We start from the raw sequence: 24,501 nt of genomic DNA, 5'->3' as shown, positions 1-24,501 counted from the left end.
TTGTGAAGGTGTAGGCTATATTACATGATGTATTAGACTTTTTAAAATGGCTTGTAGGCTGTGTGTGGAAGCCTGGACATGCTAAATGTGTTTATGTTCATTAACGGCCAATTACGAGTTATTCTCTTGACAATCGCCCGCTGACAGAATTTTGTGACCGCCACATCTATGCATTTGATGATGCTAGTAATATCCTTTTCTGTGAAGTACGTCTCTACGCAAAAGTCTGAGGGACAACAAGCATCAAGGATGCCGGAGGGTCGAAATGTTGTTATAAATAAAATCACCTGGGAGCATGAGCAGCAGTGTGCAGCGTTTTCCTTCATGTTTTCCATGAGTTGCGGAAAGCACCTGGTACTATGCTCTTCAGCTTTTGTACAAGCATCAATACCACATGTACTGTAAATAGGATAGTATAAAATATATATTTAGGATGACTCTGCTTTCTTATATAAGATTATGTAAATGCTATGGTCTGTCAATCTGATGTAATACAATACAGAGATATCTACATTTGTGAGAGGCAGACGTAGCAAGAATGGTGGGAAGCCTGAACTCTTCTGGTCAAACTTGTCAGGTCAGTTATGATTACAGTGAAGCTGTGGCTCAGTTGGTAGAGCATGGTGTTTGCAACGCCAGCATGGTGTGTGCAACGCCAGGGTTGTGGGTTCGATTCCCACGGGAGGCCAGTACAAAAAACAACAACAACAATAAAATTTAAATTAAAAACATTAAAAAATATAAAAAAATGTATGAAATGTATGCACTCACTACTGTAAGTCGCTCTGGATATGAGCGTCTGCTAAATGACTAAAATGTAAACAATGTAAATGTAAGTTTGTCAACAATAGAAATGTGAATGTTGGCAGGGATGAGGCACCGTGGCTGGACCACCGTGGCTTCCCAGATTATGTGGCACAGTTCCAGAAGTCAAGAAAGGGAAACCATATAATTTCAATATTTGAGTGTGAAAAATGTTTTGAAACGTTGTTTCCCTCTTTGACTTCTGGCAGCAAGCATGACTAGAATATCAACCTCTTCCCAGCACATATGCACCAAACCACATATTGGATATTCTGAGTAAACCACATTGTGAAAACTTGGCAACTGTGCAGAGAAGAACAGTCAGTAAGTGTAAATTGAGAATGATTAAAAAGCCATAACTGTTATGTCTTACAGCAAATTCATCTGGTACATAGGACTTGACATGACAAATATTAGGGTTATGATTAATAGAATTAGCTACTTTTCATTCCCTTTATTGGTGAGACACAACTCGTCAATGCTGTTGAGACATAGAGACAGCTTCATGAAAATATATTATTGTCAGGAGTTGTGGAAAAACAAACAACAGGGTCTGGAAAATGTTTTGGAATACAGCCAGACCAGCCACATTCATCAGAGTGAACACTAAGGAACAGTGTTGGTTTGGATGTAGCCATAGTGATTTTCTAGCTCTGTGTCCCTATTAAATTAATAGAGACATGTACAAATGAATCAGAAACAAATCACGTCTGGATTCCCTCTGCATTGATAGAACTAGATAAGATATAACCTAGAGGATCATTTGGAATATTTTATGCAAATATCTATAAAGATGATGGCAGCGCAGTCATGATCTAATTCAAAGTAAAGCTGAGAACTACATCGTATTAGCTCAAACCACTTTATAATCCCCCCCCACACATTCTTGAATTGAAGACCCCAAATATGTTCAACACGAGAACCTTTCCAAGCAATGTCTCTATCATAACAAATTCGGGCCGAGGGAATTTCTTTCGCGATGTTTCAATTATTTTCTTGATGCTGGAAAATAACAATTGAGAGCTCTGACTGCTTCCAAAATATAACTGGCCCTGTTCGCCTGCCCAGGTCAAGATCAATGCTTTGTTTTGCCGCCAAGCTGCATCTCTCCAAATCTATCTATCTATCTATCTATCTATCTATGGGCATAGTCCTGATCCACTGGCATTGGGGATTCAAGATGAACAACAAATGTAAAAAGCTCTATAGAAATAAATATAAAGATACAGTAAAACAACAAAATTGTTCCATTGCTTCACAAACGCAAAACAATAGCTCACACAGCAACATTTACCACAACGCAATATATTCAGTTCCCCTATTGGTGGGAAAAGAAGACTAAGTGAAGTAAAGCAACAATGAAGAGCAGATTAACATTTAGCTGCTTACAAATGTTGGCATTAACTTGGATGAACAAATAATGTCAGTGTTTGTAGTCCCTTTTCAATCAGTACTGTACTAAACATTGTGCTGTGAGTTGCTCTATTGTGAAATGATTCAATGTGGAATGTTTATGAAACTATGAACTGGATTCAATCCGTATCGCAGAAGATAAACGTTATAGCGCAAGTAAAATGTAAAGGAAATTTCCGATTGCGCCAACATATGCTGTGTTTACCATGAACGCCGTCTCCGTGAATGCCGAAACATTGCCTTGAAATTTCATTCGCGCTATAGCGCGGATCTTCCGCGATACGGACTGAATCTAGGCCTACCTTACCATATCCAGGTTTAATGGTTGGGGTTTGGTAACCTCTATCCATAGAACAGTCAGAGAAATTACACTTGACACACAGATCACCCACAGAGGTTGTCCTCAGTCAAAGTTAACAAAATGAAGTAGAAATTAATGGACCAATTCTACACATTCCTTTCTGCATGTGTTATTCAGTAGTAGAGCATCTGAAGCTTAATATTTAAAAAATATACATGAAAAATCATTTCATCATAGTGTTGATGATGATGTTGATAGGCTGACCAAGATAAAGTAAGCAATTTATGCAAAACATCCTCATGTAAGGCACTGTAAAGGAGAATAATATTGCTTTCCAGCTAAAAGCACACACAAGATTCACAAACAGACGACTACAAATTACAACTCCACCTAAACCCGTTCCATTTTCAACACACATTGACAATGCTACAGCTTTTAAAAACTCCCTCATGTTAGTCTTTGGGTCTGAAATATAGGCCTATGCCTGAACATTTAGTCCAGATTTGATGTTTTTCGTTCATTCTACAGACTGCATAATGAGAACGGAACAGCTAAAATGGATGATATTTCTGTACAGGAAAGGATAACCCTGCTGAGAACCCTAGGCATGTGCAACACAAACTGAGAAGCAATTATACGGGGGCCTATTAGATATACCATCAATAATAACACAACACATAGCCAGTTGAAGATTAGCATCACAGTATGTACATTGCAAACTCCATTCTCTGCTTCTCCCGTTTCTTTTCTATAGAACTATACATTTCAACATTTCTCTTTTCAGTACTGACTGGACCAGCAGATTGAGTCAAATTTTGTACAGTATACACATATTCATACTACTAGCTACCGTCCTGCTGCTCTGGAGGCTACAACCCTGGGGTGACATTGTGGACTGGGGAGATCACCCAGGGTTAGGGGCTAGCAGCAGCAGGAGGAGGAAGAGGAAGAGAAGTGCTGGGTGGTCTAGAACTTGGTGCTGTGGCTGAAGGTGTCCGACATGATAATGTTCTTGTAGAAGTTGTCGGAGCGCACCGAGCAGTAACCTTTGACCTTGTCAATGACCTGGTGCACGGGAATGATGGAGGAGGAGTCCTCACCCTCTGAGGAGACAGTTTTAGCATTGGTCTGGTTGGAGTAACCTTTACCTGTTCAATATGAAGGAGAGACAAGGTCATGGTTCAGAAAGAACACAATGATCTTTGTGCAGCGCACATTTTTTTGTTTTTCTTAAACTCACAATGACACAAAACGAATGGCTCCAGACACTTGAAAAATATGCAAAGTGAAAAACACATCACTAAGCACATACACAAAGTAGATATAAATCGATATATGATTGTAGGTTGAATATGTGGCACTCATTTTAAACAATTCTAATGCATAGGCTTTGCCAAGATGATTTGCCTGTGTTTTCTGTGTAAAACAGCTTGTATCTTAATCTTGAAAAATGTTTGAGGTTTAGGTTTATGTCTAGTTACTGTTTAAATTGAGTCCCAATATTTTCTGAGCAACAGTTCACATGCATCTGTGCATTCTTGTGGAAACCATTCCTATACACGCATGCACTTTCAAACAACCTTCAAATTCTACCACAACGGACAACTATGCATAACTCTGTGTATCTTGCCAAAATGTTTGAACCGTTTTCATCTGTTTTTGTCTTATTCTTGTATTGTTTGCCAAGTGATAAAATATTTTGGTTGGTCTTTTCCATTTGATAATGTCAAGGCAAAAACATCCATCAAAACTCAATTATTTGAGTGGGTCAACTCAGGAATAACATAGGCTTTTAAATGCAAAGACTTTGGCATCTTCAGTGACAGAACTTCTGGCTGCCTCTTCACCCGACTGTCAACCCACCATGTATGGGAAAAAGCGTGACTAACAATTTTGACTTATCGAGAGTAGAAACATACAGTGCATTCGGAAAGTATTCAGACCCCTTGACTTTTTCCACATTTTGTTACGTTACAGTCTTATTCTAAAATGGATTAAATTGTTTTTTCCCCTCATTAATCTACACAAAAAACAGGTTTTTAGATTTTTTAGCAAATGTATAAAATAAACTGAAATATCACATTAACATAAGTATTCAGACCCGAGTCTTCTTGGGTATGATGCTACAAGCTTGGCACACCTGTATTTTGGAGGTTTCTCCCATTATTCTCTGCCGATCCTCTCAAGCTCTGTCAGGTTGGATGGGGAGCGTGGCTACACAGATTTTTTCAGGTCTCTCCAGAGATGTTCGATCGGGTTCAAGTTCGGGCTCTGACTGGGCCACTCAAGGACATTCAGAGACTTGTCCCGAAGCAACTCCTGCGTTGTCTTGGCTGTGTGCTTAGGGTCATTGTCCTGTTGGAAGGTGAACCTTCGCCTCAGCCTGAGGTCCTAAGCGCTCTGGAGCAGGTTTGCATCAAGGATCTCTCTGTACTTTGCTCCGTCCATCTTTCCCTTGATCCTGACTAGTCCCCAGTCCATGCCGCTGAAAAACATCCCCACAGCATCCCCACATGCTGCTACCACCATGATTCACTGTAGGCCTGATGCCAGGTTTCCTCCAGACGTGTGGAAAAAGGGAAGGAGTCTGAATACTTTCTGAATGCACTGTACGACTATATATGTCTGCTTTCAGTTCGAGAGACAAACAGCTATAATCACTATCACATATTATTGGTATTCAGGCCAAAGTGTTCGATATTGGTTTCAGAGAATCTTGTTTCTCATGGTCTGAGAGTCTTTACGTGCCTTCTGGAAAAATCCAAGCGGGCAGTCATGTGCCTTTTACTGGAGGAGTGGCTTCCGTCTGGCCACTCTACCATAAAGGCCTGATTGGTGGAGTGCCACAGAGATGGTTGTCCTTCTGGGAGACTCTCCCATCTCCACAGAGGAACTCTGGAGCTCTGTCAGAGTGACCATCAGGTTCTTGGTCACCTCCCTGACCAAGGCCCTTCTCCCCCGATTGCTCAGGTTTGGTCAGGCGGTCAGCTCTAGGAAGAGTCTTGCTGGTTCCAAACTTCTTCCATTTAAGAATGATGGAGGCCAAAGTGTTCTTGGGGATTTTCAATGCTGCAGAAATGTTTAGCTGCCCTTCCCCAGATCTGTGCCTCGACACAATCCTGTCTCTGAGCTCTACGGACAATTCCTTCGAGCTCATGGCTTGGGTTTAGCTCTGACATGCACTGTCAACTGTGGGACCTTATATAGACAGGTGTGAGCCTTTCCAAATCATGTCCAATCAATTTAATTTACCACAGGTGGACTCCAATCAAGTTGTAGAATGATTAATGGAAACAGGATGCACCTGAGCTCAATTTCGAGTCTCATAGCAAAGGGTCTGAATACTTGTGTAAATAAGGTATTTCTGTTTTTTAATACATTTGCAAAAATTACAAAAAAACGGTTTTAGCTTTGTCATTATGGGGTATTGTATGTAGATTAATGAGGACATTTTTTTATTTAATACATTTTAGAATAAGGCTGTAACATAACACAATGTGGAAAAAGGGAAGGGGTCTGAATACTTTCTGATGTACAGTATGGCTATATATGTCTGCTTTCAGTTCAAGAGATAAACAGCTATAATCACTATCACATATTAATTATTCATTAAATGTCATCCTCACTTTGATCCTACAAAACTGTTTCTTCCACCAAAACAATAATCAACATGTCTCATAGAGTCATTACTGCTCACTACATTACACGTGTCCATGGTAAAGTAATATAAGGTCATCGTTAAAGTCCCAGTGCAGACAAAATTCAGTTTCCTGTGTTTTGTATCATATTGTACATCACTGTTAAAGTGTAAACAATTTTATTCTTGTTATTTCCTGATAGTTGCTGGTTGAAAATACAATCTACATGAGACCTTCTAATCAGTCTGTTTGTATGGGCGGTAGTTTCGGCTTGCCTGGTGACATCACCAGGTGGTAAATTGTTTAATATTTTGTATTTTTTTACCTCTCATTTACAATGACAGCCTACCCCAGCCAAATCCTAACCCGGGCAACGCTGGGCCAACTGTGCGCCGCCCTATGCTGTGATACAGCCTGGAATTGAACCAGGGTCTGTAGTGACGCCTCTAGCACTGAGATGCAGTGCCTTAGACCGCTGCGCCACTCGGGAGCCCACTAATAGACCAATAACAAAGAGAGTTCCAAACCTATCTGCCAACAACAGCTCGGTTTAAGTTTTCCCTCCTCACTCAGACCACTCCCAGACAGTCCTAGCAAAATTCTAGCTTGAGAAATAGTTTTTGCTAAAAAGCTATTTTTGTCTATTTTTATGGAAAACTATTACAGTAAGGTACTTAAAAAAAAATGTTTTATTTAACCTTTATTTAACTAAGCAAATCAGTTAAGAACAAATTGGTATTTACATTGACAGCCTACCTGGGCAGAACAACAGATTTTTACCTTGTCAGCTTGGGGATTCACTCCAGAAACCTTTCGGTTACTTGCCCAACGCTCTAACCACTAGGTTACCTGCTGCCCCACTTAATTGTTACCTAGAAATGATATGATATTGTGATTTAAAAAAATGACTGCATTGGGCCTTTAAAATGTGTACACAATAAATCAATATGTATATTCTGCTAAATCCATGAGCTGATATGTCAAGTAGGGTATGGAGGCCACCTTTTGTTGGCAGTGTGCTTCATGCATGATAGCCTTCGTTTCTCAGGATGTGACACCCACTGCTTTATACGCTGTCAGACTAAATTAGTCCATTAGCTGGGGGATGCCATTACTTGTTGGATCAGTCCAATATGACAACATCATATGACAATTACAGATTATCTCTCTAAGGCACACATCTGGAAGCAATAGGAGAATGCACTGCACACCTAACATGAATGCTCAATGATTTTCTCTTGAAGCTGTGGCCCACCTCAACGAGGCAAATAATAGGGAGAGTATCTATGCATGTGGATGCTGACAAATGATCTTTTACATTATCTGAGATCTCTGTGAAATGAAGACCCTAATGATAAGAACATGTTGTAACACGTTGCTGCATGTCTTGGTGTCTATACTGCACCTTCATCATTACCATTTTAAACCAGATTTTAAACATGCGCTTAATATTGAAGGTCACAACAAAAATCCTCAGGTAGCCAAGGTACTTCACCATCGAATCATCACAAGGTCTGTGTATAAGCAGGTAATAACGCACAAACATCATGCTTGAATTGTGCATTTGGTTGTACAGTGCGTGACGGTGATCTTCATTCCATTCCGTTGGTCAGGGATGCACACACACACACACACACACACCCACACACACACACACACACACACACACACACACACACACACACACACACACACACACACACACACACACACACACACACACACACACACACACACACACACACGTCTACAATTTCCCATGTGACAGTGGAATGCTACAAATGCAAGCTGTGTGTTTACTGTGGTATCATTGCTGCTAGCAGAAAACAGAGGCATCCTAGGGGAGCAGAATTAGTGTGGTATGAGAGAGAGACATCCAGAACCGCTGAGAAGGCAAAGGAGCTCACCTGCCAAACTCTCTCATTGGTCAAATCAGTCACATGTAACTACATCTGTATTCATATCGAACCAAATTAAACATCAATGTTGTTATAGCATGTTATGTCTGATTAAAATCTTGAGATGTTTTTCAATGACTTTAGAGAGAACAATGGCAGAATAGAGCTCCTTGTGTTATAGAGTCTTCATGTCACCATTCAATCTGGATTCAATCTAACTATCAAAGGTAGCATTTTGCATTGAAACCAAATGCACAAATGTCAATTTTTATCCTCCACATGTTGTGTTAAATCCAAGATGTCACACAATATTTATATTTCAAACTATTAAATGCTGCATTGTTCTGTTAAGGATAAGTGTTAAGTGTTAAGGATAAGTGCAACCAACAGCTGTTAGGTTGAATCCAGGCCTTCATGTTCTAAAGGTGAAAGGCCAATAACACAACATTACATCACACTGTAAGAAAGCATGGAGTCAGGCTGGCTTTGATGCAGTTCAGTTTACCTCAGGAGGTTCTCCTTCGTGCTATTGGTGGGCTACATCTACACACCACAAACATAAATACATACAGGAGATCAGCCACTATGTAGCCCAGGAATGACATATTGTAAACAGAAAAGCAAGAAAATAAATGTTTCACACATTCCGGCTAATAAAAATAGAGGAAAAAGGAAGTGTGCAGAGTTAAGTAAAGTATCCTTCTTTTCATAACTACAAAATGTAAACTTTTGTATAAATTAAATGTGGGTCAATGAAAAAGACCAACTGAAAGTAGACAAACGTTGTGTGTGGCTCAATATTAGACCCTCCCATCATGTCTTACCTGCATTCCTGCTGCGCTTTGCAAAGGGGTTTAGAGTTGCTTTAGCCTTGGAAGTCCAGTTTGCTGTACTGGAGCCAAAAGAACTGGAGGACAGGGACTTCCTCACGGTGTCTGAGCTGGCCTTTTTGGTGTTGTTAGTGGCTGTCTTGCTGCATTCTGCCATTCAACAAGACACATTTCACAAATGCTTATTTGGGGGAAAAAATCATATAAAGAGTGAAGTAACTTTTTATTAGGGCAGGGTTTTATGGAGTTTCTGTGTATTTGATTGCCTATAAATCTAAGACTTCTCAGGTTTTATAACCACTGTTCTTTGTTACTTTGGAAATCTGGAGTCTAACTAGCTGCACAGAAGTTTCACAGGACTTTCATTTCAATAGGAATTCTATTAACATTGGACAATATTAAATCAAATATTATTACCTTATCATCTTTATCACATAATCACATCTGACTTTTATTAGCAATGTACAAGTACAGTAATTTCCCTCCTCTCATCTAAAGCCTGATATGATGGTAGTATGATAACAGTTCTGAATATCAGGCCAGATATTTTTCCTGAGAGTAAGAAGAGTCTATTTCTAGTCTGTTTCCTGTCAGATCTTTACCTGAGTTGTCTGACAGGCGGAATCTGCCAAAACACAAGTATCTCCTCCACTGTTTCTGGACATTCTCCTTCAGTGCACAGTGGAATATGAAGATGAATAAACCTGTTGGCCAGAGAAGGACAATAAAGGAAAAAGCTGTTAAATAACAACGAAGATGACAGAGATGACAAACAAAAGAGAGCTTGGGTTGGTTCGGCTTTCAGCTACCAGATGTTGTACTAAGGAGCCCTCTGATGGAAGAAATAGTACATGACATGGCAGTGAAGAAACTACTTATAATTCTTAACATTTAATATAATACAGACCTGCTTTGTAAAATATTTATTAAAAAAATACACACACAAAAATACACCTTTGAGCCAAACATTCACATATCCTTAATTAGTCACCAACACTACTGTGTATTATCTTTAGGGTGCACAGCGCACCATAGGGAGGCCCTGTACCCTGCAGTGAGTTGAAGATGGAGAAGAGGTACATGAAGGCCAGGTTGACGGGTCCCCAGGCGAAGAAGGCGAAGCCCCAGGTCATGCCCAGGAGGAAGGTGAGACTGATGACGCTCCTCAGGTTCCTCAGCACTTCCTCACGCAGTGTGCGGTTGCTGCGCTTCCCGTTACGACCGCAGATCTGGATCATAACCACGATGAACATGGCGACGTTCAGGAGGAAGAGGACAGAGAAGTAGCCCACACACGTCACATAGAACACCACCTGGCTCCGGATCCAACAGCTGGGAGGGGATTAGTAATATTGGATGCAATAGGTTAACTGAAATGTTTTAGCTGGAAGGCTGGATCTATATAACATACTGTATACATACATTAGTCCTGGTCCTATGACTGCCATACGGGAAAACATACACTTGGATTTCTCGACTCTAAGGCTCCATCTACATACCTTATATTATGTTTTCTATCGTATCTCTTGAACTTGATGCAGGACTTACAATTCAGAAGAGCCTTGTCCAGTCTCCCCCTTTCCATACTGCATTTTCCCATAGGAGTTTCTGTCAAAAGCTACCACTATGGCCACTATCACAGCAGGCAGACCTGGAAGTGAGACATGGTAATAACAATTCAGGTACACCACGATCCAAACAAATTTGAAAATGCAGTGTATAGCGTAAATAATTCATGCTACCATGCATTTCAATAGGAAGTAAGAATATGACACATACAGCATACTGTATAGCAATTAGTTAATCCAACTTTAGTGGCACTTACCCCAGCCGACGATGCAGAACTTGAGGATGTACCTCCGGATGTAGGTGTTGAAGACTTTGACCAGGGCGATGTACATGTGGATGGACTCGAGGCCCATCCAGGTGAAGGATGTGAGCAGGAAGAAGTGGAGGAAGATGGCCACGGCTACACACAGGCCCTCCACATCGAAGGAAGCCAGCCAGCCATCCAATAGGAACACCATGTTGAGGAACAGCAGCGACGTGCTCAGGTTCATCAGGATCTTAGAGGGGTAGTCACGACGTAACTTCCTGCACAAGACATACACTGAATAACACTGTGACGACTACAGTTCTGGTTGTCTTTCTTATAATATCACGGCCAATTACTAGAACCAAGAGTCCAGGTGACGTTGATTCAGAAGACTAGTTATAGGAGGATTTCCTAGTCACATGTAATATGGATGGAAACACACACACTCACTCAAAGGCAATATAAGTCATAAGCGTTGCAGCAGAAAAGATGGCCGATATGCCACATCCGATGTAGGTGATAAAAGTGAGAATCTTGGTGTTTTTCTCATCAATCTGTGCAGCGGATCCAGAGATATCCTTCACAGAGAAGACAAAAGATCTTAGACACACTAGCCCATTTTATACAAGGAAACACTACTGTTTTAAATTATCAGAGTCATGAGGGAAGAGCCTGTAAACAGGTTATTTAGTCTTACCATTAGGATGCCAAAGTGTGTGAGATGATCACAGAGGCAGATAGTCTTGTTTCTATTGGACATGGGATTAACCCTGCAGCCTTTACTGTTCCAGCCACCTGCACCATCTTGTGGAAACAAAGATACAGTATATTCTATAATTGTATTTGGAGACATATCTTTTCGTTAAAATAAAATCAAAATATTTTGTTCAGACTTACTCTTCATGGTGAAATCCCAGAACACGCAGGTTGGCTTTGGTTTTGTCTGAAAGACACCGACACACTTAATCACTGTCTGACTACAGGCATACGTTCCAGGTGGCAATTTGTATTGTACTACTACTTTAACTGAGGAAGTACCATCAGGAATCAAATATTATCAACTGGGTGGTAACAGATTTATTTTTTTTAACCTATGTGGAATGAGTTCATTATCAAAATAAAAGTAGAAAAAAAATAAGCGAGGGAGAAAACAAAGAAGAAAACAGAGGAGTGACAGGGCATATAGAAAGGTGAGGAGAGGTGAGGTGAGGAGAGGTGAGGAGAGCAGAGGTGAGCAGAGGTGAGGAAAGCAGAGGTGAGGAGAGGTGAGGAGAGGTGAGGAAAGCAGAGGTGAGGAGAGCGGGCAGACTACCTGGTAGTTCAGGTGTACTATCTCGATCTCCACGGGATCCTGCAGGTTACTGATGGAGTAATTGCCCACACTGCTGGCCACAACATAGCTGTTAAGATATAGCCCGTCCTGTTTATCCTGTGAATGATCAAAGAAAAGTTCCATTTTGAAATATAAAAACATGCCACTGAAAACTGTAAATTCACAAACCAGGCATACAAATCACCATGCATTAGTAGGAAGCAATAAGATAAATTACAACACACTCTACAGACACACCAAATTTGTTGAATTCCATCAAACAGAGCTATAAACCTGGACATGTCACTCATAACTATAGATTAACATTTTTTATTTCACCTTTATTTTAACATACCAGACACATGAGTCACCATCCATGAAAAGGATGCGTGCGAAAAGAAAACATACAGTTATATGCTGAAAGGACACACTAAATCAGATACATTCCATCTAAAAGACGTATAAACCTGGAACAGTCCTGTTTTGCGGAAGAACATGAAGTTGATCCTGGAGACAGCAGCGATCTCAGCATTGGTCAGGGTCAGGTTGTTGAGCAGTGTAGCTGGCAGTGTGACCTGAGCCAGGGGGTTCAGCTGATCCGACTTAAAGGCAATCTGGTGGGAGAGAAGCTAGTTAGACCATTGGCTTTACCATAGACTATCCTATGTGACAGTATTTGATTTGCCAATGTAGACAGGTGCCTGCTGACTAATATGCTGATTATATAACGAGTCCCCTGCTGTACCATCTGGAGGTCCTTTGCAAACCTCTGTTGTCCCAGTGCCCTGACATGCCACCACACATGCCTTGTCACATCATTTACATCATCCACAACATGTGGTGGAGTATGATTAAAATGTGCCCTTTCTGCTGGCACAGAACTGGCACAACACCAGCACAGCATTGACACAGCATTGGCACAGCATTGGCACAGTATTGACACAGCATTGACACGTAAGGCAAAGGCATAGGGTAAAACACGTGAACCAAAGTGACAACACAGGAAATCAAGAGAGAGGGAAGGCTGTGGTGGACTCGGCTTGCATGTTAGTCAGCTGAATCATATTTGCTAAACTCTATGATCATTGCATAATTCTGAATAACAGGACTCCATGTGCAGCACAAGGTTATGAATGTCCTGAAAATACTAAGGACTTAAACAAATATACATCCTCCCATATAAGTGACATGGACTCAACAGGTCTGATGGGTTGTGAGTCACCTTTAACACTGAACGAGAGTTTCCACAGGAAGGCTTTCCTGGAAGCCCCGGCTGACTGGTTGACTGGCTGACTGGTGTGACTGCCTGACTGGCTCACATACACAGTAGGAGTAGTGGTGGGGCATAACAACCCCTATTTACTCTCAGGGCACATTGACTGTGAATGAAACAACAACCAGCAGGTATGGATGTTATGAGCTATGTGCACAGCAGAGCAAGGAGTCCCCGTATATATAGTACTACACTGCCCAGTACAGTACAGTGCAGCAGATAATACTGATGTCTCTATAGCTCTTGTGTATAACACTGACCCTAACTGTTTAGTGAGTACCTGGAGGTCTGTGGTGTTGGGGTGTATGAAGGCACTGAAGGAGGTCCCATTGAACTTGCTGTAGTTGAGGGCTGAAATTCCCAGAGCCAGATTTTTAGAGGTTATGTTTTCTGTAGGCCCATCAAACTCTATCTTCTGAACCAGCTCATCCACCGTCTTCAATGTCCTACACATAGATAGAGAGAGACATTTAGGGGTTATCACAAAAATGGACTTTCATTAGTGTATCACAGTACTTTGGTACTTTGGTACAAAGAGACCACACAAAGACCCCATACAGTAGATCTACCTGGGAGATATAGTCATCACTCATGTATGTATCCCTCCCAGCATGCTGGACACACAGTAAGAGGTGGGTTCTGAGGAGAGGAAAGACAATCGCAATGGGAGCAGAAAGGAGTATCTTACCACTCTGAGGCTGCAGCCAGGGCTGACACGGAGCTGGTCATCACGTTAGAGAGGATGCTAACTACGGTTTTGGCCAGAGGGGTGTTGATCTTAGCCACTTTGACCAGCTCCTTAACCTTTCCCACCACCTTGAACACCTCGTCTGTGGAGAGCTCGTTGTTGGTGATGTCATCAAGCTGGACGGCGACTTCGGCAGCATTCTCTGATCGGAGACAGTTAGAAGGGAGACGGATAAACAACTAGAGAGCTCTCCTTGGGCTGTCAATAGACACGTATTATCAGTTGTCTGATGACTGCCCACTGTCTGCCATGGTGAGGGCATTTACACACGTTTTATCTCTAAAATTGCATCTCAGTGGGCATCTCTGTCCCTCTAGATCAAATACATCGCAAGTATTCATTCGGGCAGCCGTTTTGATTTCATCTGCTGAGGAGTCATTAAAGTGATTTGAGAGAGCGTGAAGAAGTCTGTGGCCTACCTGCTGACACTTTGATGGTATCGATATCAATGCAATTGCTGAGGTCTGGGGCGCCCCAAAACGCTGTGTAATTCAGGGGGCTGATCACACTGGGGATAAACAAACACAGAATGAGATCTGGTATTTTGAGGAAAGATAAATTACCTCAACAAATTAATGCGTTCATTGTCAGAATATCAGTAATGTCAAGTTCTTAGAACTTTTAAAAGCAGGCTGATATCCCATTGATATCCCATTGACATCCCACAGATATCCCTGGAAATGGGTGATGTAATATTCCTGGAAATGAAAATGAACTTGCTAATTGTTTGTATAAAGATAGGACATCATTTGATACAGTGAATGTATCAGTCTCACCATGTTCTGGATGCAGTCTGGTCTTTGTTGGGGAAACAAGGGATGTACTGAGTGACCGTTGGTCTGCTCTCTGGCCAGATGTAATGGATGGGAGTTTCCCCTGTGCAGTTCTCTGAATGACAGAGAAAAGCATGCAGCAGAACATTTTTAACACTGAACACCAGCAATATATTAAGATCCAATGACTACAATAAGAAGTTCAGAAACCTTCGAGGCATTCACATTTCAAACCTAATCTAATTAGGAGGTGCTTTAGAGTCGATGTGTGACCGTGCGCTGTGAAATTGGGTTCTTTCTCTGGGCTGTGTGAGGGTCATGTTTTTGTGATCTTGGCGAGTATCGCTGCCCCAGTCACTTCCTGCAGTAAGAAGGGAGGCATTGAAGTGATTTAAACGGGTCTGGGTGAGATCATGTCCTACCGATAGACTGCACGGCGACAGTGTCTAGCTCCAGTCCGTTGCTGATGCTGGCGCCGCTTCTGCCCATCCTGGTGGAGATGGCAGCTTCTCCCAGGGTCACGTTGGTGGTGGTCTTGTAGACCAGCAGGGCCTGGCAGGTGTATCTGGAGGGGGAGAAGGAAGAGGAGGACGGGTGGGGAAAAATGAAGAGGGAAGAAGAGTAGCAGGACACTTAATTCACATGGAAAGGCAGACCTAGTGAATTACCATTCTTCTTTTAGAGTTTTCCCGAGTCACGTGACATGGTCAGGAACAACTCCCTACCTACTACAGTATACCATATTAAATATTGTCTTTACCTTTTACTCTCTAGCTGTAAGTCACTGCTAGGTTGGACACTGGGAACAAGATAAAAAGGAAATGGAGGGTGATCATCATTATTGACCTGTAATACAGCTCTAACGAAAAATACATAGAATGGACATGGAGCTGCATTTTATGATGGTACAAAGATCTAATTGCTTACCTGACATTAGCGACATAGACCATGTGTGTCCAGTTTTGGAACGTTTGATTGAGCTGTAAATGAACCAGTAAAACAGTGAAGTTCTCACCTAGCCATCTTAAGATGAATGCACTAATTGTAATGCACTAACTCTGGATAAGAGCGTCTGCTAAATGACTAAAATGTAAATGTAATTCATTCAGTTCATCTTGTATTCTATTGATGATTTGAAACAAGATGAATTGAACATGACCAGAAGCCTTACCCATTGTGCAACAGTTTTCTCAACATCAGACTCTCTTACTTCGGCCTCCTTGTCATTGACAAGAAAGGAGATCCTGTAGAAAAGACCCTCTGCAATTGAAAAGAAAACACGTCAATCTATATTTGACGCAGTTCATTTACAACTCTCAATGGAACACGTGTCTGTGCTGCACAGCAGGAGCGCGAGGGTTGAGACACAATTGAGTTAAGTAAAATCCAATTTCATATGACAAATGATGTTGACAAGCTGCTCCTCCACGGAATAAAAAATGTGGGGGTTTTTTCATAAGGAAGAGGCTAAATTAAAATACTCTGTTATCATCATAGATGACAGTAATCAAAACAGAACTAATAGATATAGTACATGCCATTATATGACTGATCTGTATTCAGTGCCCAAATGGTTGATTGTATGAGAGCATGTACTGTGTAATACATCACTCTGTTTGACCGTGTCGGTGATCTGCTGCTATGCCTCACAGCCATCACAAGATGGCTCCCAAGCCTCTTCTGTTGTTAGTGCTGATCTAAGTACAGTACAATGCTGTTTCTAATCCATATCAAAACTTTTCTTAGGAGACTCCAGTAATTAGAGATTCGGTAGGTAGGTCACCTAAGAAAGTTCTGAAGTATCTAAAATATATATATATATTTATCTTTGTTGATCAAGAGTGTTATTTTTTCTTCGATTTTCTATCGTAGAGCAATAACAGATTACATTTAGAGGAGCAATTATTTGCTCTAAAATCAAATGATAACAGCATTGGAAGTCTCCAAAAAGACATGTGTGATTAAAAACTTGAAATCACAAGATGAGAGCTGGGCCCCATCAGCAGAGAAGAAGCCATTCTAGAGTTCAGTGATTGGTCACCTACAGAACACTCCAATGTTAATGTTCTACGGCCCGTCCAAAATCACAACACAACCTCAATCAACCTCCTCCTCCATGTGATTTTCACCAGTTTTGGTTTTCCTCTGTCAACCTCATCCCACCACTACTACAGTAGCATTCAAAGCAGAGATGTATTTATTTATTCACCTTTATTTAACCAGGTAGGCCAGTTGAGAACAAGTTCTCATTTACAACTGCGACCTGACCAAGATAAAGCAAAGCAGTGCGACAAAAACAACAACACAGGGTTACACATGGGATAAACAAAAATACATTCAATAACACAATAGAAAAATCTGTGTACAGTGTGTACAAAATGAAGTAAGGAGGTAAGGCAATAAATAGGCCAATAGTGGCAAAGTAATTACAATTCAGCAATTTACACTGGAGTGATACATGTGCAGATGAGAATGTGCAAGTAGAAAACACTGGTGTGCAAAAGAGCAGAAAAACAAAAACAAATATGGGGATGAGGTTGGTTGGATGGGCTATTTACAGATGGGCTGTATACAGCTGCAGTGATCGGTAAGCTGCTCTGACAGCTAAAATTCAGCAAAAGAGGCTCTCTATCTTTATGTTTCTACATATAGTGCTTTGGAAAGTATTCAGACCTCTTGACTTTTTCCACATTTTGTTAGGTTACAGCCTTATTCTAAAATTGATTAAATATTTTTTCCCCCTCATCAATCTACATACAATACCCCATAATGACAAAGCAAAAACTGTTTTTTAGAAATTGGAAATACCACATTAACATAAGTATTCAGACCCTTCCCTCAGTACTTTGTTGAAGCACATTTGGCAACGATTACAGCCTCGAGTCTTCTTGGGTATGACGCTACAAGCTTGGCACACCTGTATTTTGGGAGTTTCTCCCATTCTTCTCTGCAGATCCTCTCAAACTCTGTCAGGTTGGATGTGGAGTGTTGCACCCACAACTATTTTCAGGTCTCTCCAGAGATCGGGTTCAAGTCCAGGCTCTGGCTAGGCCCCTCAAGGACATTCAGAGACATGTCCCGATGCCACTCCTGTGTTGTCTTGGCTGTGTGCTTAGGGTCATTGTCCTGTTGGAAGGTGAACCTTCGCCCCAGTCTGAGGTCCTGAGCGCTCTGGAGCAGGATCTCTCTGTACTTTGCTTCGTTCATCTTTCCCTCGATCCTGACTAGTCTCCCAGTCCCTGCCGCTGAAAAACATCCCCACAGCATGATAATGCCACCATTTCATCAGACCAGAGAATCTTGTTTCTCATGGTCTGAAAGTCTTTACGTGCCTTTTGGCAAACTCCAAGTGGACTGTTATGTGCCTTTTACTAGAGGAGTGGCTTCCGTCTGGCCACTCTACCATAAAGGCCTGATTGGCGGAGTGCTACAAAGATGGTTGTCCTTCTGGAATGTTCTTCCATCTCCACAGAGGAACTCTGGAGCTCTGTCAGAGTGACCATCAGGTTCTTGGTCACCTCCCTGACCAAGGCCCTTCTCACCCGATTACTCAGTTTGGCCAGGCGGCCAGCTCTAGGAAGAGTCTTGGTGGTTCCAAACTTCTTCCACTTAAGAATGATGGAGGTCACTGTGTTCTTGGGGACCTTCAACGCTGCAGAAAATGTTTTGGTACCCTTCCCCAGATCTGTGCCTCGACACAATCCTGTCTCGGAGCTCTACGGACAATTCCTTCTTCCTTCTTCTCATGGCATGGTTTTTGCTCTGACATGCACTGTCAACTGTGGGACCTTATATAGACAGGTGTGTACCTTTCCAAATCATGTCCAACCAATTGAATTTACCACAGGTGGACTCCAATCAAGTTGTAGAAACATCTCAAGGATGATCAATGGAATCAGAATGCACCTGAGCTCAATTTCGAGTCTCATAGTAAAGGGTCTAAATACTTATGTAAATAAGGTATCTGTTTTTTATTTGTAATATATTTGCAAAAATTTGTAAAATCCTCTTTACGTTTTGTCATTATGGGATATTGTGTGTAGATTACTGAGGATATTTTCTTATTTAATCAATTTTAGAATAACGCTGTAACATAACAAAATGTTACGTTACAGGGGTCTGAATACTCTCGCACTGTATAAGTTATTGCAAAACATACTGTTCCCAGTTCAAGTCCACACAGACATGAAAAATTAAAGCGAGCTTTACAATGGCATGGGGCAAGAACAGGGGTGTCCGTGATGCAGGCTGTGGTACGTGCGATGGCGTTTGTGGTGGACACCGTGCCACTGCCTGCATTCAGCACTTCATGTGGAGTGGTAAGAGGAAAGTAGGGGCTCTCTGTAGGAACAAAAGACTGATGATCCATATCAATGAATGCTTGTGGCATGGGAGTGGTCTGTGTCTCTCTGTCTGTGACGGTGCTCTGATTCACAGTCCCATTGTTGCCAGGGCCCAATCTGCTTACTGACGTGCTTGCAGCAGTGGAGGGTGTGTGTTGGATGAGGGCCGGTCCATCTCTATTACCCTGTTTGTCCTCACTGTGGTTGGCCCTGAAGGGGACTGATACAGGGCCAGCCCCAGCAGGGTAGGTGTTTAGGGCTGTAAGAGGCTGGTTGGTGAGGGTATCGGTGAACTGGATATTTGGAGAAACAGTTGGCTGTTTGTTGGCAGTGGTGAGTTGTGTGTATGTGGCAGACTGTGTGTTTGAGGTAGAAGGAGGCTCGATAATTGTGGTAACAGTGGTAGGCTGTATAATTGCAGCCCTAATGGTGAGGTTACCAGAGGCAGCAGCAGTGAGCTGTGTGTCTGGGGAAGCAGTCAATGCTGTGTTCTCTCTGCTCTCTTCAGGCCAGGCCAGTGTTCCATCAGTTCCAGCAGGCTGAGAGGGCTCTGACTGGCTGCCAGTGAGTGTAGAGGATTGTCGGAATGCAGCCATTGGTCGGGTGGGCAGTGAGGCGCCAGCTCTCCAATACGAGGAGCGTTTGTTGTCATCGGTCTGTGGAATAAGGGAGATTCAGAAGCATCTGACATGAGCTGATCTGACCTGGAGGTCACGGCGGAGAGTGTGTGTCTGTGTGAATCACACAACCAAGACCACTGACCGGCCGTGACCAGCCTAATTCATGCATTTATGCCTGCCGCTGGGGTTCATGGGTAACGACGCTGCCATATTCTGACGATGTGCTGCTGATGTATGGCGTTGGCAGAGCTGGAGAGGGAGAGGGGGCTAGCATGGAGGAGGAGAGGGCTGGTCTGGGAGACATATTCAGATCCATCATCATAGTTGTGTAAGGTCCCATGGTGTCCAAGCTGGGATACAGACGGGTTGCTCTGCGTGCTGGGGCGGAAGAGAGAGATCGGAGATGGAGAGAACGAAGAGCCACTTACGGGTGACGTGGACTTCCTCTCCTTACTCTGGAGCCGAGTGTCTCTCCATCCCATCTTTACTTTCCCATTCAGTAAAATTGGTGATATGAAGCTTCTCTGGCAAGGCTGTCTCAGACAGGGGGTCAGAGCTGAGAGAGACCAAGCTGAACGTGGTGGGCAATACATCCATCCACTCCTGTCTGCTTGGGGAGATTGTATTAGGAGGTGAGGACTGAGAGGAGGCCCATTCGTCTGTCATGGTGGCTGGGAGGAGCGCCTGGTGGTGTGGTTGTTCTGTGATAGGAGTGACAGATAGATGGGATGAACGTGACAAACCTCTCAGATTAGAACTGAGTGGATAAAAGCCCTCTTTCCTCTCGGTGCTGCCCAACATACTGCTGTCTGACACATTGTTTATAAATTTGATGATTGCTCCAGAGCCAGAGGCGAATCTAACCTTATCCCCTCATTCACTCGCAATACTCTCACTTAGTACCATACTAGCTACCCTACTGTCCACAGGATGAGAGTTAGTTGAGAAGGAACTCAACTGATTCCTCAAAGAGGGTAAAACCAGCTCACTGTGGTGTTTGTCAGAGGAAGAGAGGTGTGTTTCCTCAAGGACAGGTGTTAGAGCTGTTTTAAGGACTGACGGAGACAGTGGACTGGGCCTTTTGCCCTCCCGCATCAATAAATCACTTTGAACCTCCATTGAAGGCTGCAGCACACTCGCCTGTGAACTCTCTAAGAGCACCGGGTCTGTCTCAGTGGCATATAGCCTGACGTGTCCTGAATGACTAACATCACCTTGTTCCATCCTGTGGATGGGTAAGGAGGAGAACACAGGGTAGGGAGAGGTGGGGAGAGGTATGGTTGGAGTGGAGGGAGATAGGGGCCAATATATCTGTGATCACAGCTCTGGAGGCTGGAGCTGCTGCAGTGTAGTAGACATGGTAGGTGTGGGAGTAGGTTAGGGTGTAGTAGACTGTTGGTCTGGAGATTTCCAGTGAGGTCACTTTCAGAGATCATCTCGACCCTCATAGAGACTCTGAGCTCTGCTATTGTTAACCTCTCTGGTATCATTGGGACACTAGCGTCCCACCTTGACAACAGCCAGTGAAATTGCAGGGCGCCAAATTCAAACAACAGAAATCCCATAATTAAAATTCCTCAAACATACAAGTATTATACACCATTTTAAAGATAAACTTCTTGTTAATCCATCCACAGTGTCCGATTTCAAAATGGCTTTACGGCGAAAGCACACCATGCGATTATGTTAGGACAGCGCCTAGCCACAAGAAACCATACAGACATTTCACAGCCAAGGAGAGGACTCACAAAAGTCAGAAATAGCGATTAAATGAATCACTAACCTTTGATGATCTTCATCTGGTGGCACTCTCAGGACTCCATGTTACACAATAAATGTTAATTTTGTTCGATAATGTCCCTCTTTATGTCCAAAAACCTCTGTTTAAATTGGCGTATTATGTTCAGTAATGCATTGTCTCAAATAACATCCGGTGAAATTGCAGAGAGCCAAATCAAATTACAGAAATACTCATCATAAACATTGATGAAAGATACAAGTGTTATACGTAGGCTTAAAGATACACTTCTTGTTAATCCAGCCGCTGTGTCAGATTTCAAAAAGGCTTTACGGCGAAAGCACACCATGCGGTTATGTTAGGACTGCGCCTAGCCACAAAACACCATACAGACATTTTCCAGCCAAGGAGAGGACTCACAAAAGTCAGAAATCATAATTTAATCGCTATTAAATTAATCACTTACCTTTGATGATCTTCATCTGGTGGCACTCCCAGGACTCCATGTTACACAATAAATGTTTGTTTTGTTTGATAATGTCCCTCTGTATGTCCAAAAACCTCAGTTTTGTTGGTGCGTTTAGTTCAGTAATCCAAAGGCACAATGCGTGCTCTCAACACCCAGACAAAAAGTAAAAAAAGTACAATAAAAGTTTGTAGAAACATGTGAAAAGATGTTTAAAATCAATCCTCAGGTTGTTTTTTGCCATAAATAATCAATAATATTTCAACCGGACAAAAGCTTCGTCAATAGAAAAGGAGAAACAAGAAAGGCGCGCTCCCGATCACGTGCTGGGCTCATGTCTGGAAATTTCCACTGTCCACTCATTGAAAGTGCTGTATCTCCCTCATTTTTCAGAGTAAAAGCCTGAAACAATGCCTAAAGACTTGCCACATAGAAGAAGCCATAGAGATCGTGAACTGGGTCCTAAGTCTTTGTATGGTGGATAGGCTTTCAATGGAAAAACTTTCAAAATAATAGTACTTCCTGGATGGATTTTCCTCAGGTTTTCGCCTGCCATATCAGTTTTGTTATACTCACAGACGTTATTTTAACAGTTTTGGAAACGTTAGAGTGTTTTCTATCCAAATCTACCATTCAAAAGCATATCCTAGGTTCTGGGCCTGAGTAGCAGGCAGTTTAATTTGGGCACGCTTTTCATCCAAAATTACGAATGCTGCCCCCTACCCTAGTGAAGTTAATAATGAGGGAGACTGTGTGGCGATGTTTGAGAGGGACTGAGTGGTTCTCTCTGCTGTTTGCTCACTGAAGCCACTGCTTGGCCGGGCCTGATCCATTTGCATACCTGTCTTCTCTGGAGCTGTGCTGAAAGGAGGGATTTGAGTCCAGCTGCTGTGTGCTGCCACCACCCCACCCTGCTCCCCAGTCCCAGCCTCTCCTCCAGCCTCTGCCAGAATGCCTCCTGCCAACGCCTCCCAGGGCAAACTGGGCTCTGATTGATTGGGTAAATGTTCCCCTCCTCCCCCGGTGGTAACAGGGCCGCCCATAGTCACACGGTCTGGGCCCTCAGTGCTGACTCCAGCCCCAGCGTGGGAAAGGTTGTGTGGGCCAGAGGCGGCCAGAGCCAGGCCTTCATCCAGGGAGTAGGGTGAGTCATATTGGAAGAGGCTGAAGGGGTTGTTCCCTAGGTCCAGGTCGTAAATGAATGGCTCAAAGCCTGATGTGTCCTCCACCAGGGGCTCAGTCAAGTTCACAGTGCTGCTGCTGTTCTCTCTGCTGAGACTCAGTGGCACCCAGCGGTGGGGGCCATGGGCTTACTCTTCTTACGGTTGCTGAGTGATGCTGATGCCGCTGCTGGGAAAGATTCCAGGTCCTCCTCATCACTACTGTTCCCAACATCCACCGGTCGCCCTGGGAACAACCCCTGGGGACTGGTCGTGGCCCTGGATACGGCGTGTCTTACTAGCCACCAGCGCTGTTGTTGTTGTGGTCACCTTGGGTACAGGAGGAGGCTTGGTCGGATAGAGGATGGGTTTGATTGTGGCCTCAGGTTTCTTCCTCACGGGCCAGAAGAGGGGGGTGGAGATGTAGCCCAGTGAGGTTTTAGAGCTGTGGGGGCCAGGCAGGACGTGAGGCCTGGTGTGGGGGGTGGTGGTGGTGGAGGAGGCCACTGGCCAGGGGGTGAGCCAGAGCGCAGACCACAGATACACTGTTCTCTCCTTGTCTGTGGCACACCAGTCCAGTCAATGTAAAAACAGAGGGGTCAAAGCAGGTTGCATATTTTAAATACAGACTGACATCCAGCATATACTGTAGCTGAATAAACAAATACAAAATAGTAGCCGCTGTATGGAAGAATACAATATTAGGATCACCTAGATTTATGGCAGTTAACTAGACCTTCATTTTGAGTTGACAGAAAAGATACAGATATTTTCAAATGCATTTTGGCTGAGGACAGGATAGAGTGAGAGTGAGAGGCAAGCAGACAGGTGGAAGCAGGCTGAGAGAGAGAACAGTTTGCCAAAGGAAGCTGCTGCGTCTCACTACAAACAAGTCAAGGAGATGTGAAGTGTGTGTCTTACCCAGGGTAATGATGTTGGTGGACAAGACAGTAGAAGACAGGTTAGTCGAGGACGGTGGTGTAGTAGTGGCTTCAGACAATGTAAGCAAGAGTGACAGCACAAGTAACTCAACAAGGAGAGCATCTCAAGATTTCCTAAGTGTATGTTTTACCCAGCTGAGCAGAATCTGAGCAATGACAGAGGACATGATAGTAGAAGAAACCAAGAACAAAGTAAAAGCTTCAACTACTGAAGAAGTGGAAAATAGAAATAGTATGTGATTAGTCAAGTGTCTAATTTTAAAGTTGTGTATAGTAACTACTTCTGAAACCATTATAAACACGTCCTAAAACCTTGTGACGGCTAGTCTACCTTGATTATATTAGTAATTAGTCATTTGGATGCCAAACATAGAAAAATAGAGGCCCCATATCTTCAGACTACACTTTGAGATATGTTTGCACAAAG

General features: G+C 42.9%; 1 protein-coding gene across 8 annotated transcripts in view; it reads right to left on the bottom strand.

The window, feature by feature from the left end:
- Nucleotides 1-1,243: 1,243 nt before the first annotated feature.
- LOC106571415 (adhesion G-protein coupled receptor G6-like) overlaps nucleotides 1,244-24,501 on the bottom strand; it is a 63,697-nt gene continuing 40,439 nt past the window's right edge. For 7 of the 8 annotated variants that reach the window (XM_082961793.1, XM_082961797.1, XM_082961795.1 and 4 more), the window contains 19 exons: nucleotides 15,978-16,066; nucleotides 15,734-15,786; nucleotides 15,567-15,605; nucleotides 15,229-15,371; nucleotides 14,810-14,921; nucleotides 14,453-14,541; nucleotides 13,974-14,175; nucleotides 13,566-13,731; nucleotides 12,480-12,626; nucleotides 12,013-12,129; nucleotides 11,598-11,643; nucleotides 11,398-11,504; nucleotides 11,151-11,278; nucleotides 10,710-10,978; nucleotides 10,433-10,535; nucleotides 9,933-10,216; nucleotides 9,487-9,588; nucleotides 8,879-9,034; nucleotides 1,244-3,666 (listed from right to left, as the gene is read on the bottom strand). In XM_082961793.1, coding sequence (XP_082817919.1) covers nucleotides 3,485-3,666; nucleotides 8,879-9,034; nucleotides 9,487-9,588; nucleotides 9,933-10,216; nucleotides 10,433-10,535; nucleotides 10,710-10,978; nucleotides 11,151-11,278; nucleotides 11,398-11,504; nucleotides 11,598-11,643; nucleotides 12,013-12,129; nucleotides 12,480-12,626; nucleotides 13,566-13,731; nucleotides 13,974-14,175; nucleotides 14,453-14,541; nucleotides 14,810-14,921; nucleotides 15,229-15,371; nucleotides 15,567-15,605; nucleotides 15,734-15,786; nucleotides 15,978-16,066 — 2,534 coding nt within the window. In that variant the 3' untranslated portion in view covers nucleotides 1,244-3,484. Of the gene's footprint in view, nucleotides 3,667-8,559; nucleotides 8,598-8,878; nucleotides 9,035-9,486; nucleotides 9,589-9,932; nucleotides 10,217-10,432; nucleotides 10,536-10,709; nucleotides 10,979-11,150; nucleotides 11,279-11,397; nucleotides 11,505-11,597; nucleotides 11,644-12,012; nucleotides 12,130-12,479; nucleotides 12,627-13,565; nucleotides 13,732-13,973; nucleotides 14,176-14,452; nucleotides 14,542-14,809; nucleotides 14,922-15,228; nucleotides 15,372-15,566; nucleotides 15,606-15,733; nucleotides 15,787-15,977; nucleotides 16,067-24,501 lie in introns of all 8 variants that reach the window. The other variant, XM_082961796.1, reaches the window with a different exon arrangement.

The sequence above is a fragment of the Salmo salar genome, chromosome 15, assembly GCF_965601325.2.
Source record: "Salmo salar chromosome 15, fSalSal1, whole genome shotgun sequence".
NCBI classification, from domain to species: domain Eukaryota; kingdom Metazoa; phylum Chordata; class Actinopteri; order Salmoniformes; family Salmonidae; genus Salmo; species Salmo salar.
This window is presented reverse-complemented; position numbering and strand designations above follow the sequence as displayed.